The 14,808-nt window shown below is 43.8% G+C and overlaps 1 protein-coding gene across 6 annotated transcripts in view; it reads left to right on the top strand.

Moving 5' to 3' along the window:
- The window catches only part of LRGUK (leucine rich repeats and guanylate kinase domain containing), a 70,114-nt gene that overhangs the window by 38,630 nt on the left and 16,676 nt on the right, over positions 1–14,808 (top strand). For all 6 annotated transcript variants that reach the window (XM_069861819.1, XM_069861755.1, XM_069861665.1 and 3 more), the window contains 3 exons: positions 4,413–4,614; positions 6,547–6,660; positions 10,757–10,914. In XM_069861819.1, coding sequence (XP_069717920.1) covers positions 4,413–4,614; positions 6,547–6,660; positions 10,757–10,914 — 474 coding nt within the window. The remainder of the gene's footprint in view (positions 1–4,412; positions 4,615–6,546; positions 6,661–10,756; positions 10,915–14,808) is intronic.

The following is a 14,808-nucleotide window of genomic DNA, read 5'->3' as shown; positions in this document are numbered from 1 at the left end:
GGAGAAGATGAAATATGATGGAGTGGGGTGTGTTTTAAAGCTGTCAATTCTTCACAAACTAGACGCGTTATCAAATAATTTAGGAGAAAGAACTTAATGGAACATCATATTTATTCATAAGGAGGTTAACCGAGCCACAAGGGCAGTGACCGTAACTTTTACTAGGTGTTACCGAAGCTACTGTCATGGACAGACAGCTAAGAAACTCCTTTGTCACTGAAGTTTCGAGTTCACATAGTAATTATGCATAGTCTTGCATCACTGTGGACTCCGCTAGCAGATGAGAAACAATAATGGTGAGTTATATATCTGAATAGAAGTTATTGAACTCCATTATCTTCTGCGAGGCTCATAACAAAAGTGATTTACCACTATTAGAAGTTTTAATTATGGTCTGTGGGCCAAGACTAAAAAATTAGAGCTGTTCATTCCCTTTAATCTAGAGTATATCTTTCACTGATAAAGGAGACTGACACAAATTGTGAAAGTTCAATCTTGCTGAGTCTATGCTTCCAGTTAGTGAAGCTGCTGTCACTTCTCCCAAGTGACAAACGATAGGATGAGAGGAAATGGCCTCAAGTTGCACCAGGGGAGATTTAAACTGAATATGAGGAAAAAGTTCTTGATGGATGGAGTGGTGAAGCACTGGAGAGGCTGCCCAGGGAAGTGGTGGAGTCCACACCCCTGGAGGGGTTCAAAAAGCAGAGTGGCTAATGTGTCTCATCCTGCTTCCAGAAATATGGAATCGTAGAACGATTTGGGTCAGAAGGGACCTCAAACCCATCCAATTCCAACCCTCTGCTGTGGAAAGGACATCTCCTACTGGGTCAGGTTGCTCAAAGCCTCATCCAATCTGGCCTTGAGCACCTCTGGGAGGGGGCATCCACAACTTCCCTAGGCAACGCGTGCCAGTGCCTCACCACCTTCATTGTGAAGAATTTCTTCCTAATATATAAGTACACCTTGTCTCTTGCTAGAGAACACTCTCTACTGCATTTGTTGCTGGTTATCCAGTCATTCAGACTGGGAAGTCAAAGGAAACAGGATATAATACCAGTTGCATCTTTTCTATAACCCATGCTGTTAACTGAAGAAAGTGAGGTGCTTTAGTTTTGTTAAATGAATAGATGTCTTCAACTCAGGTAGCCCTTCGATCTTTCTTATCCTCATACACATTCAGGAAACTTTCTCCTCCCAGGGTCCTCTTGGAATCATTTGTATATCACAGAATCACAGAATGGTGGGGATTGGAAGGGCCCTCTGGAGCTCATCTAGTCCATCCCTGTTGCTAAAGCTGGTCACCTCCAGCATGTTGCACAGGAACATGTCCAGGTGGGTTTGGATATCTGCAGAGAAGGAGACTTCATAACCTCCCTGGGTAGCCTGTTCCAGTGCTCCATCACCCTCACTATGACATGTTTGCATCTTTCTCTTTCTTCATTGGTCTGCAGCTCCTAATTGCTTATGAATTTATAGAATCATTTAAGTTGGAAAAGACCCTTAAGGCCAAGTCCAACTGTAAACTTAACACTGCCAACTTCTCCACTAAACCATGTCCCTAAGCACCTCATCTACACGGCTTTTAAATTCCTCCAGGGATGGGGACTCCACCACTTGCCTTGGCAGCCTCTGCCAATGCTTGACAAACCTTTTGGTGAAGAAATATTTAATATCCAGCCTAGAGCTACCATGGCTCAACTTGAGGTCCTTTCCTCTCATCCTATTGCCTGTCACTTAGGGGAAGAAACCTTAGGGGAAGAGCCTCCTTTCCAGGAGCTGCAGCAAGCGATGAGGTCTCCCCTCAGCCTAGTTTTCTTCAAACTAAGCAACCTCAGTTCCATCAGCTGCTCCCCGTAACCCCCATGCTCCAGACTCTTCCCCAGTTTCATTCTCCTTCTCTGGACACATTCCAGCCCTTCAATGTCTTTTTTGTACTGAGGGGCCCAAAACAGAGTCCAGAATTTGAGATGAGGCTGTACCAGTGCCAAGTCCAGGGGAGCAATCCCTTCCCTAGTCCCACTGGCCACACTATTTCTGATACAAGAATTCATTATAGATGATGCCCTTAACATATATTAGATATCATTTTTTCTTGTTGCCCCTAAAATCAGCTCTGTCCAGCTCCAGGCCTGTTTTTTAGCTGACCATTATTGAGATATTTATAATTGTGAGGCACGTAGAGTCAAGATTGTGCCCCATCTCTTATCATCCCATGCCTGGAGTCCTCTGCATTGTGTCCTGTGTTTCCACTTCTCAAGGTCTTTGCTATCCTGCCAGGCTTGTAGTTATCTACACTATGTTATTACATTGCATCATAAACATCTCATTCTACCTGGAAGAGGAGCTTGTTACTGCTGTCCATACAAAACTATGTACCACACGAAGATAAAGAAAAATAAAACAATTCAATAGAGACATCTGATCAACAAGAGAAATTGCTGTCACAGCAGAGCCAAGTAAAACAGAAGTTATAGGCAGGTCAAGGAAAGTTCAGAGCAAGCAGGACTAGCCTCAGGTCTCAGGCGTTGAAAACTCAGTACAGATATCATAGTGACAATACCGTATTGCAGGGATACCTGGTCACAATTCTTTCTTTTATATGTCGAATGAGGGAGAGGGAGAGAGAAAAGACTCTTCAAAGTATGAGACAGTGCAAAGGAGAGCTGTCAGAAGTTCAGGATTGGTGTCATTACCTGCATCATTTAATAAGACCTTGTCTTTGAGTCCTAGAACGCAAACAGGTCTCTGTTCTCAAATCTAACTTGAAATGATTATAGGTGTTAGCAGTCCTCAGCTGTCAACTGGTGCCAACCAGAGCCATTGTCCTTATGACGGAGTTGGTGCAAGCCACATGTAGATATTTCCTAGGATGCTGTACTAAAGGTTCTTCCAGTGGTTAAAGGAGCTATGGGAAAGCTGGGGAGGGGCGCTTTATCGGGCTGTGTAGGGATAGAATGAGGGGGAATGGGTTTAAGCTGAAAGAGGGGAGATTTAGATGAGATATTAGGAAGAAATATTGTCCTGTGAGGGTGCTGAGGCACTTGCACAGGCTGCCCAGATAAGTTATGGCTGTCCCCTCCCTGGAGATGTTCAAGGCCAGGTTGGATGCGGCTTTGAGCAACCTGATCCAGTGGGAGGTGTCCCTGCCCATAGCAGGGGGGTTGTAGCTTGATGGGCTTTGAGGTCCCTTCCAACCCAAACCATTCTGTGATTCTAACTGCTATTCGAGATAGTAAAAATGGTTCAAGTTAAGACAGCCGACTACGGGGTAACAGATGAAGAATGTGCTGGGTGAAGAATTCTGCTGGGGAGTTATGGTTGTACCCAATTTAGGGAGGAGGTAACATTGCAAGCTGCTCCAGCAGAAGAAATATGCCTGTATCTCAATGAGGTTGCACCCTTTCACTTAGAAGGAGAAAGTTGTTAGTTTGATCATAGTGGAAAGCTAAGGGTCAGGGTGGTGATGCTGCTAAGTAGGGCTGCACGTCAGTACAATAGCATAGTCAGTGATTGTGGAATCATAGAATTGCCAGGTTGGAAAAGACCTCTGAGATGATCAAGTCCAACTATACCTATCTGCTACTAAATCATATCCTGAAGTACCTCGTCTACTCATCTTTTAAATATCTCTAGGGATGGTGACTCCACCACCTCCCTGGGCAGCCTCTGCCAGCGCCCCATAACCCTTTAGGTGAAAACTTTTTTCTTAATGTCTAGTCTGAACCTCCCCTGGCACAGCTTGAAGCCATTCCCCCTTGTCCTGTCCCCTGTCACACTGGGAGAAGAGACCAGCTCCCTCCTCTCCACAACCTCCTTTCAGGGAGTTGGAGAGAGCAATAAGGTCTCCCCTCAGCCTCATTTTCTCCAGGCTAAACAACCCCAGTTTCCTCAGCTGCTCCTCGTGAGACTTGTTCTCCAGCCCTTTCACCAGCTTTGTTGCTCTGCTCTGGACCACACTCCAGAACCTCAACATCCTAATAGAAAGGATTGAAAAGAAGGAAAAGCTGTTAACTGGTGGATATAAGGAGTATGATGCTTTAAATCACTGTGGAATTAGATTAAAAGTTCTACTATTTTTCTAAGGCTTTCCACATGCAGCTTTAGCACCTTTCACCTTTCACAGAATCATAGAATCACCAGGTTGGAAAAGACCCACCGGATCATCAAGTCCAACCATTCCTATCAAACACTAAACCATGTCCCTCAGCGCCTTGTCCACCCGTCCCTTAAACGCTTCCAGGGAAGGGGACTCAACTTTAACTTGCCTATTTTGTGAAGGTCGATGCTTCATTCCGATACCTGTAGAATAAATGCAGATTTCCAGTACTGCTTTCTTAGTAAGGTGTGATAAACACTGTTCTCCTAAACGCTTCCAGGAATAAAACATTGCATTTCTCTGCTTAATTTTAAAGGGTGTGCATAGCTTGAAAAATACCTACTTTAAACCCAGATATATCCTCTTAGTACCGATGAACAAAGAAAAATATGAGGGACACCTGCGGAGGAAAGGATTATTCAGCAGGCCAGAGATTGAAGAGGCAGTCTCCAGAGTGGACACGTACATCAAAATAAGTCAGGATTTTCCAGAATACTTTGATGCAGTAGTCAACACGGGTAAGTTCATCTCTTCCATCCTATCAATCTGACTTCTGATATCACAGCAATAGGTGGGCTGAAACTGTTATGCAAACCAAGCTACGGGCAAACATTAAGCTAAGGATGGCAAATAGTCATTATGAGGAGTGGCTGAGGGACCTGGGGCTGTTTAGCCTGGAGAAAAGGAGTCTGAGGGGAGACCTTATCACTGTCAACAACTACCTGAAAGGAGGTTGTAGCGGCCTCTTCTCCCAGGTGACAGGTGATAGGACGAGAGGAAATGGCCTCAAGTTGTGCCAGGGAAGGTTCAGATTAGATAACAGAGGAGGTTTGGATTGGACATCAGGAAAAATTTCTTTACCAAAAGGGTTCTCGGGCACTGGCAGAGGCTGTTCAGGGACATGGTTGTGTCTCCATCCGTGTATGAGTAGATGAGGTACTCAGGGATCTGGTTTAGTAGAGGACAGGTACAGTTGGCCTTGATGATCTCAAAGGTCTTTTCCAATGAAGCGATTCTATGATTCTATAACAGTTTAAACTATCGCTTAATTGAATTTCCCACTTAGTTCTTGTCACCAGGGATCCAAAAACTCCACAGATATGTCAGAACTGAATTACTCTGTTGTGTCCAAGTTGTGTTTAAGCCCATCTAGAAAGCGAAGCAACTATTGAACTCAGAAGCACACTTATTAAACATTATCTCCTATGAGAATAATAAACTGCTCTGTGCTAATTGTGTGTAAGTTTCTGGGCAGAGTTCAGGGGTGCTTTTTGATCTAACAGACCTAATTATCTCTGAGCAGGACAGGTTTTTTTTGCAAGTGTTGAAATGCCAGCTGGTGTGCGTCTGGCAATGTCTCACTGTAAAGAAGCTGCCGCAAAGCTTTTCCTTATAGGACTCTTCTGCTTAGTAACTTGCTCAAATCCCTCAGCCCAGAAGAAAGAATGTGAGGATATAAGATATTTCATTAAAACAAATGCTTGCTTATTGATATTTATGAATTGAGGATAGCAGGTGGTAGAGAAGAATCCTTTTCTAGTTCAATCTGTGTCTGCCCTTTTGTGGAGGCGGTTTTTGCAAGTTCACCACAGCAATGGTGAAAACTGTCATTGTGATATGAAATACGATAGAATCATAGAATCATAAAATGGTTTCTCTTGGAAAGGACCTTAAAGATCATCTGGTTCCAACCCCTCTACCATGGGCAGGGACACCTCTCACTGGACCAGGCTGCTCAAAGCCCAGTCCAGCCTGGCCTTGAACACCTCCAGGGTTGGGGCATCCACAGCTTCCCTGGGCAACCTGGGCCAGGACCTCACTACCCTCATCATGAAAAATTTCTTATTAATGTCTAATCTAAGTCTTCCCCCTTCCAATTTAAAGCCATTCCCCCTCATCCTATCACTCCAGGCCCTTGTAAAAAGCCCCTCCCCAGCTTTCCTGGAGCCCCTTCAGGTTCTGGAAGGCTGCTAGAAAGTCTCCCTGGATCCTTCTCTTCTCCCGGCTGAACAACCCCAAGTCTCTCAGCATGTCCTCAGAGGTTCTCCAGCCCTCGCATCATCCTTGGAGCCTCCTCTGGATCCACTCCAACAGTTCCATATCCTTCTGTTGAGGACTCCAGAACTGGACACAGTGTTGTATTTGTAGTTATTATTAAGGGCATATGAGACTTACTATTTCAATATAGCATTAAAGAAATAAACCACAGTAAGCCACATTGCAGAAGAATATTTAGGTGAATGCAGAAACTGAGATGAATTTCAGATTATTTTCTTGAATATGCTGTTTATGAAGATGAAGATTTTTCTCCCAAAGTGGTGGTGTAGATGAGTTAAGAATGCATTTCTGTGCCAAACTTCTGTGTTTTGTACCTTCGTACTGATGAAAGCTCATTTTTTTTCATTGCATATCTTTCCTCTCCACGGTGAAATGCATATCACTTTCTGCAGATGAATTGGATGAAGCATTCACAGAGCTGAGTCTCCTCGTAAAGGCGTACCTGGGTTTGGAGCCGCCTGCCGCTGTTGATAGCATCCAGGACGTGAATAGCAGAGCAGGAGCAGGTACTGCATCTGGGAACATGCTGCTACTGTTTTTATCAGTAGAGTATTCCTACTTATTTGTTACAAGAACTGAAATCTGTGAATGATGCAACCTGTGAGACTGCTTGTCTCTGAAACTCTGCGTGCTTTCTCTGTAATGAGTCTCCTGGGCTGATTCCTCCCTGGGATCTGAATCTTTAATGGAGATTTTTCCAAGTACTTTACATCACTGTTTGCCCTGAGGCAACAATATGCGGAAAGTGAGTTGCCTGACTCTTCTAAGGATTCTTTTGGGCCGAGGATCTCCCATTCATTCCAGATAAATCAAGCAAGATACATCAGTGACTGAGAGCTTTGTGCCTATCAAACTGTTGAGCAACAAGAAAATAGCATGACTGACACTGAGACCTTTCTGTGCTGTCTTCTCCAGGATAGCCAGAAGCATGAAGAGGTACCAGGATAGAAACAGGAGTGAAGGCAGCTTATAAATTCACTCCAAGTGCTTTTGGGTCTACCCACTGTGGGGTAAACCTAACTGATGGGCAGTTTGTTTAACATAAACCATTTATCATAGAATCATAGAATCACCAGGTTGGAAGAGACCCACTGGATCATCAAGTCCAACCATTCCTATCAATCACTAACCCATGTCCCTCAGTGCCTCATCCACCCGTCCCTTAAACCCCCCCAGGGAAGGTGAATCAACCCCCTCCCTGGGCAGCCTCTGCCAGGGACCAATCACCCTTTCCGGGAAAAATTTTTTCCTAATGTTCAGCCTGACCCTCCCCTGGTGGAGCTTGAGGCCATTCCCTCTCGTCCTGTCCCCTGTCCCTTGGGAGAAGAGCCCAGCTCCCTCCTCTCTACAACCTCCTTTCAGGGAGTTGGAGAGAGCAATGAGGTCTCCCCTCAGCCTCCTCTTCTCCAGGCTAAACACCCCCAGCTCTCTCAGCTGTTCCTCATAAGGCCTGTTCTCCAGCCCCTTCCCCAGCTTCGTTGCTCTTCTCTGGACTCGCTCCAGAGCCTCAACATCCTTCTTGTGGTGAGGGGCCCAGAACTGACCCCAGTATTCAAGGAGCGGTCTCACCAGTGCCGAATGTCCTCAGGCTGGAGCTTCATGAGCCCTTCCAGCTAATCCAAGTGCATGCTACTTTAAAAACAGTGATACCTGACTTACCTCTCCTGCCTGTGCATTTCTAGCGTGCTCCTCACCCTCATTCCTCTGATTGTGCAGTCGTGTGTAATCTGGATCAGGGAATGGTCCCATCCAAAAACTCAGCTGTAACCCTTTAAATTTATCCCAGACAGAGCAGGTTACCAGCTGGGATGAAAGCAGAACATGGTCTCTAAAATACTGGAGAAAAAAGAAATAAATAGGCATTGTAGTTGTAAGATGTTGCACTACATGGACTAACAAGGAGCTCATTTATGAGGACACTTTTCTCTAACTCCAAGACCCTCCCTGGTTTATGGCTGTCTTGGTTAGATGCATTATAACAGGAGAGTTAATGAGTTTTCTAAGTAACACAAAGCCAATTTCCATGACTGTCTGTGTGGCTCAGAAGGCTGGAAATAAAAGTATCTGGAGGAAGGCAAAAATGTCTGCACATGTTAATGAAGAATAGAGTAAAATTAATCAGTTCATCATTTCAAGTAATATTCTACCCGGAAAGAATTAATAAATACTGATTTCCTAGTGGACAAGAAAAAAGGTTCTACGCATATTATGGCATCTCAGTGCTACAGCAGCGCAGACCTCTCTGAAGAATCATATTTAATCTTAAACTGTGTGGATTGCATTTTCATTTCCAGAGCTTCCACGCTTGTTTGAAGTGAGAAGGAAGACTTCCTTGTCTTATTTAATATTATATTGATGCCAACAAGACAGCTGGGGAGGGACTTTTTATAAAGATATAGAGTGATAAGACTAGAGGCAATGGCTATAAGTTGGAGAGGGGCAGATTTAGACTAGACATAAAGAGGAATTTCTTCATGATGAGGGTGCTGAGGCCTTGGCACAAGTTGCTCAGGGAAGTCATGGCTGCCCCATCCCTGGAGGTGTTCAAAGCCAGGTTGGATGGGGCTTTGAGCAGCCTGATCGAGTGGGAGGTGTCCCTGCCCATGGCAGGAGGTTGGAACTGGATGATCTTTAAGGTCCCTTCCAACCCAAACCATTCTGTGATTCTATGATTCCATGATTGTTGCTTATTTGTTTTAAAAACACCGAAGAGGTTTTATGCCAGGAGGCCACCAAACCCTAACTTGATTATGAAAAGAAAAAGGGGGGATTAAAGAGAGAAGATTTGTATGTAATCATGGTATTTTTGAAGGTATTAGCTATGTATCTGAAGTTTCTTTAAAGGACTTAGTTTGTATTCCTCAGCAGTTCTGAGTTCTTTCAGTGAATGACTTGTCACTACTTACAGAAACTTCATTAATAGTGCTAGATTTTGGTAATTCTGCTGTCCATAAAGTAACTTTTAAATTTACTATGCACCATTAAATTCATTTAAAGCTTCGTTTATAGGTGTTTAAATAAATTTAACTATCCTATTTCTAGAGATCATCTCTTCTTATGGACTCTGTGAAATAATTTATTTTAAAAAACTTGCCCCAGGGCTGTCTTTAATATGAACATTTATGGTAAGATAGTAGCAGGGGGAAGATTGGTTGTGTGAGATTATGATAGGTTGTTAATTCTTTTTTTAATGAACTGCTGTGCAAGATCTTTCGCTCATGTATAGAGTAAAAACACAGAGAGAAAATAGATAAGTTCTTTTCAAAAACTTTTTATAGCAGAAGGATAATACATTTCAGAGCTGATGATGCTTTGTACTTGCATTAGCAGTTTTCATCCACAGAACTCGCTACTTTACAGCTATTAATTATATCTCGCAGCAGTCCTGGGGAGTGTGTGTTACTATTTGTATTTTACAAATGTGGAAAGGGACGTTAATGCCAAAGACTGATTATTTGTGGTGCTGAGACTGAAGTTTTGGCAGGGTGAAGCTCTGCACCTATAAGGTTAGGCTCTACTGCTTACTCAATGTCAAAGTAGAAGTTTACCATGCCTGGAACAGAACATTCCAATCCTAAGTTTCATCTTTGCTGTTCTTAACACAGATCTTCTGGCAAACCAGCAGTGGGTAGTGGATAAGCTGAGAGTCATCTGTTCTTCAGCACAGGAAGGACATGGATCTGTTTGAGCAAGTCCAGAGCAGGCGAAAAAGATGATCGAAGGGCTGGAGCTCTTCCAGATAGGCTGAGAGAATTGGTGTTGTTCAGCCTGGAGAAGAGAAGGCTCCAGGGAGACCTTAGAGCAGCCTTCCAGTACTGAAATGGGCTTTAGGAAAGCTGGGGAGGGGCTCTTGGTTGGAGAGTGCGGGGAAAGGATGAGCGGGAACGGTTTTAAGCTAAAAGAGGGGAGATTTAGATGAGATCCTAGGAACAAATGTCTTCCTGTGAGGGTGGTGAGGCACTGGCACATGTTGCCCAGAGAAATCATGGATGCTCCATCCCTGGAGGTGTTTGAGGACAGGTTGGATGGGGCTTTGAGCAACTTGATCCAGTGGGAGGTGTCCCTGCACATGGTAGAGGGTTGGAAGCTTCCTTGTAGGCCCCCTTCACATACTGGAAGGCCACTATAAGGTCTCCCCTTATTGTCCCATCACTTGTTACTTGGGAGAAGAGGCCAACACCCACATCACTAAAACCTCCTTTCCAGGAGATGCAGAAAGCTATGAGGTCTCCCTTTAGCCTTCTCTTCTCCAGGCTAAACAACTCTAGTTCCCTCAGGCATGTTTTTCTTAGGTTTCTCATAACTTTCATTCACCCCACTATCCAAGGGATGATACATTCGTTGTAAAGTATTTGGACGTTTTAAAAGCTTTTGGGGGAATGTGTAGGTTGGATGGGGTCTTGGGCAGCCTAATCCAGTGGGACGAGTCTCTGTCCATGGCAGGGGGGTTGGAACAAGATGATCTTTAGAGTCCCTTCCAACCCAAACTACTCTATGTTTCAGTGATACCATGAGAGCTGCAAATAACTGGTTTCTTTCTGCTTGCTGCAAGCAAAGTGGCATTCGAAATATTTTTGTTGAGGAGTGTCTTTTCCACACTAGGTTCAAGAATTCCTCTCTTACAAGAGCAAAGATTGTCACCCGGTGGAGGGATTACTGGAACCACTCGGTCTTCATCTGTCAATGAGTTCTTGGACTCTTCTGCGAAGAACTATCCAGGAGGCATCTCGGACAGTCTTGCAGTGCAACTGTGCTCTGTGGTAAGGAGCATTTATTGTAATCTTAGACAGAAATGATAAGTTGTATGCAAAAAAATAGATGTTAGTCAGACCTTTCTTTCTCATGAGAGAATTGACCGTCTTTCATTTCCACCATATTTAACATTTCCTCAGAGTTAAGGCAGATTGATGAGAATGAGGCAGGTAAACTCAGATGAGAAGACAGGCTGTCTTTTCTGCTCCATTTTACACCAGAATAAATCTGTTGATCGTAATTGATTTCATTCAATTGTGTACTGGTGTAAGGGAGCTGAATGTCATCTCTCGGTTCTACGACAAGATATGAAACCATCCTATTTAGAGGAAACAGATGCAGTAAATAGGACAATGAAGATTACTTATGAACGCCATCCAGCGGCAGTGGAAAAACTCTTTCAGCCGAGCCTTTCCGAGCATAGGCTGGCGATAACTGCCAGAGATCAATTTTAAGCACATTTTTCACCTGCTTTTACTTTTTCAATCAACAGATTGAAATGTGCTTGGATTTCAAATAACCTTTTGCAACTTCAGCTTCATCTCTCTTTCTTTTTTTTTTTTTTTTACTTCTCCTTAATAGTCCTTTCCCTAAAGGCATTCATTTTCCTTGCAGGCACTGGCGGGGTTGGGGCTATGAAGCAGATGTGTCTAATGCTCTTTTTATACAGCAGCGACAGGAGGAAGAGAAAAAGAAAAATGAAAGCTTTAAACTTTGTTCCATTCGAGGGTTATGATGTCATTATGATGAATGATGGCTTGGCAGGCATGACTTGCTGTACAATTCTGCCACTAGCTCTGTATTTATAACTACCTCTGATGTTTAGAATTAGTGCTCTAGATGGAGCAAAGTAACAGACCCCCCCTGCTCCCATTTCCCAGGCTTTCAAAAGGGTTGGTTTTAGGTGGGGAGAAAGGTATGATTGTAAAGTGGCTGAAATAGGGAACCTCCCACCTTTCAGTTTTGTGAAATGAAATAACTCTTTTGAAGCCATGCAGAATGCAAATAACTGTCACAAGTCTTGTTCATTGTCACATTTCTTTCATCCAAAGGTTTGTTGGTTTAATATGAGAGAGAATCATAGAATCATAGAATGGTTTGAGTTGAAAGGGACCTTAAAAATCATCCAGTTCCAGCCCCCCTGCCATGGGCAGGGACACCTCCCACTGGACCAGGTTGCTCAAAGCCCCACCCAACCTGGCCTTGAACATCTCCAGGGATGGGGCAGCCACTGCTTCCCTGGGCGACCTGGGCCAGGGCCTCACCTCATTCATGGTGAAGAATTTCTTCCTAATATCTAAGCTAAATCTTCCCCCTTCCAATTTAAAGACATTCCTCCTCTTCCTGTCACTCCAGTCTGTTGTAAAAAGCCCCTCCCCAGCTTTTCTGTAGCCCCTTCAGGTACTGAAAGGCTGCTCTCATGTCTCCCAAGAACCTTCTGTTCTCCGGGCTGGACAACCCCAACTCTCTCAGCCTGTCCTCATACGGGAGATGCTCAAGGATTAACATCATCTTTGTGGCTTCCTCTGGACCCATTTCAACAGTTCCATATCCTTAGGGATCCCAGAAGTGGACACAGGACTCCAGCTTTGTTCTCATGTGAGCTGAGATGAGGGGCAGAATCCCCTCCCTCGACGTGCTGTCCGTGCTTCTTTGGATGCAGCCCAGGATATGGTTTGGCCTTCTGGGCTGCAGGAACACATTGCTGGCTCATATTGAACTTCTCATCCACCAGCACCCCAGAGACTTTCTCCACAGGACTGCTCGTAATCACATCATCCCCCATTCTTTATTGAAACCATGGATTGACCCGACCCAGGTGTAGGACCTTGCACTTGGCTTTGTTGAACCTCATGAGATTTAAACAAGCCCACTTGTCCAGCTTGTCCAGGTCCCTCTGGATGACGTCCCGTCCTTGTGGCGTGACAACTGCTCCACTCAGCTTGGTGTCACCTGCAAACTTGCTGTCACAAGTCTTGTTCATTTTCACATTTCTTTCTTCAGAAGGTTTGTTAGTTTAGTGTGAGAGAGAAGCCAGAATATTTTTTGCCTTGGTGGCACTCTGCCATCACTCCTACCCTGCAATTTATTTTTCTCACTTTTTCTTTCACCGTATTTATTTTTATTTTGAAAGTTTACATTTTGTCAAGTCAGGCAGAAGTGGTTTATGATGAAGGAGGCGATCATTTACCTTGGGTTTAACTTACTTAGTGGCTGCAAGGCTCTCTTTCTTATTAGTCTCCCTGTTCAGCGGTGGTAATACCTTTTCGTTATTTACTACACTAAGGTTCCAATATTTTTTTACATGCAGAGAAAGCTTTACAGCATCAGCTGAGGTGTCAACTTAGCAAAACGTTCAAAGTGAAATCCAGGTGCCTCTTAGACTATATTTAATGAGAAAAATATAAATAACTCTGTGTCCTTCAGGTGAAATTTTGTCTAAACTGTTGAATTTGGGACTGCAAATAATATTCATGCTTTTGGCACCCAAATAATGTGCTGTCACTGCAGTAACCGTATTCTCCTCTCGTTGTGTAGAACTGGAAAATAAAAAATATGAAGAAATTAAAGTGAATTATGCACAAGCAAAATAAGAAGCAGGATTTGCTGCACAGGGAAAGGCAGTAGATCTGATTCTTTATCCCTGCAGCTTTGTCCCTTGTGACCATGCCAACCCTGCACTAATTTTGTACGACTGTAATTAACTCTACAAGGTATGAAGAGGAAGTTATCTATACCTGTAATCTACACCGAAAAAAATAGTCAAAATTATATCTTTACCAAGAGAAAGCAAAACAAAACACAAGCTCAGTGGGTATCTAAGCAGAGTCTCACTTAACATAAATAGTGAAAGAACTCCTGAGAGGCCCACCTGGAGTCCTATGTCTAGTTCTGGAATCCTCAACATAAGGAAGATATGGAACTGTTGGAATGGGTTCAGAGGAGGCTACAAAGATGATCAGAGGGCTGGAGCATCTCTGCTAGGAGGACGTGCTGAGAGAGCTGGGGTTGTTCAGCCTAGAGAAGAGAAGGCTCCAGGGAGACGTTATAGTAGGCTTCTAGTACCTGAAGGGACTCCAGGAAAGCTGGAGAGGGACTTTTTACAAGGGCCTGGAGTGATAGGAAGAGAGGGAATGGCCTTAAATTACAAGAGGGAAGATTTAGATTAGATATACAAAGAAATTTTTCATTATGAGAGTGGTGAGGCCCTGGCCCAGGTTGCCCATGGAAGTTGTGGCTGCTCCATCCCTGTAGGTGTTCAAGGCCAGGTTGGATGAGCTCTTGAGCAGCCTGGTGCAGTGAGAGGTGTCCCTGCCTATGACAGGGGGGTTGGAGTGGGATGATCTTTAATTTCCCTTCCAACCCAAACCATTCTATGATTCCATGAACTCACAATGGTCATAATATTAGCGTTCAGCACTATATTCTCTTCCATTGCTCATACCATGACAAACCACCTCTGTTCTGGACATGTGATTTAGCTATTAAACCAGTAACTATCAATGGACATCAGCTGAGAATGAAGTAGGATGTAGTAACTTTGCTCCATGATTTATATTTTATTTTTAAGCAACCTGAGAAATTACATTGTCCTACAGCATGTGTTAATTAACATGCCCTTAAAACTCAGGACCACATTTTCCAGTCTGCTGAGATCATAATGTGTTCATTGTGCAAAGTCATTTAAACTAACTGAGATTTGCAGAAGGTAATTCCTACTCCGAAGGGGGAATATTGTTTGAGATAGAGTTGGTAAGGCAGGTTTTCTGCATTGCTGGAGCAAGGAGACAAAGACAGTGGAGTTAAGATGTAGGAGAGGCAAATTGTTCTGTATTCAGTCCCTTGCTGATGAAAAGAAGCTTAAGACAATGGCGGGGCTAGAGTTGTCCCTGCTGTAACAT

This window comes from Phaenicophaeus curvirostris, chromosome 1, assembly GCF_032191515.1.
Source record: "Phaenicophaeus curvirostris isolate KB17595 chromosome 1, BPBGC_Pcur_1.0, whole genome shotgun sequence".
Taxonomy (NCBI): Eukaryota; Metazoa; Chordata; class Aves; order Cuculiformes; family Cuculidae; genus Phaenicophaeus; species Phaenicophaeus curvirostris.
This window is presented reverse-complemented; position numbering and strand designations above follow the sequence as displayed.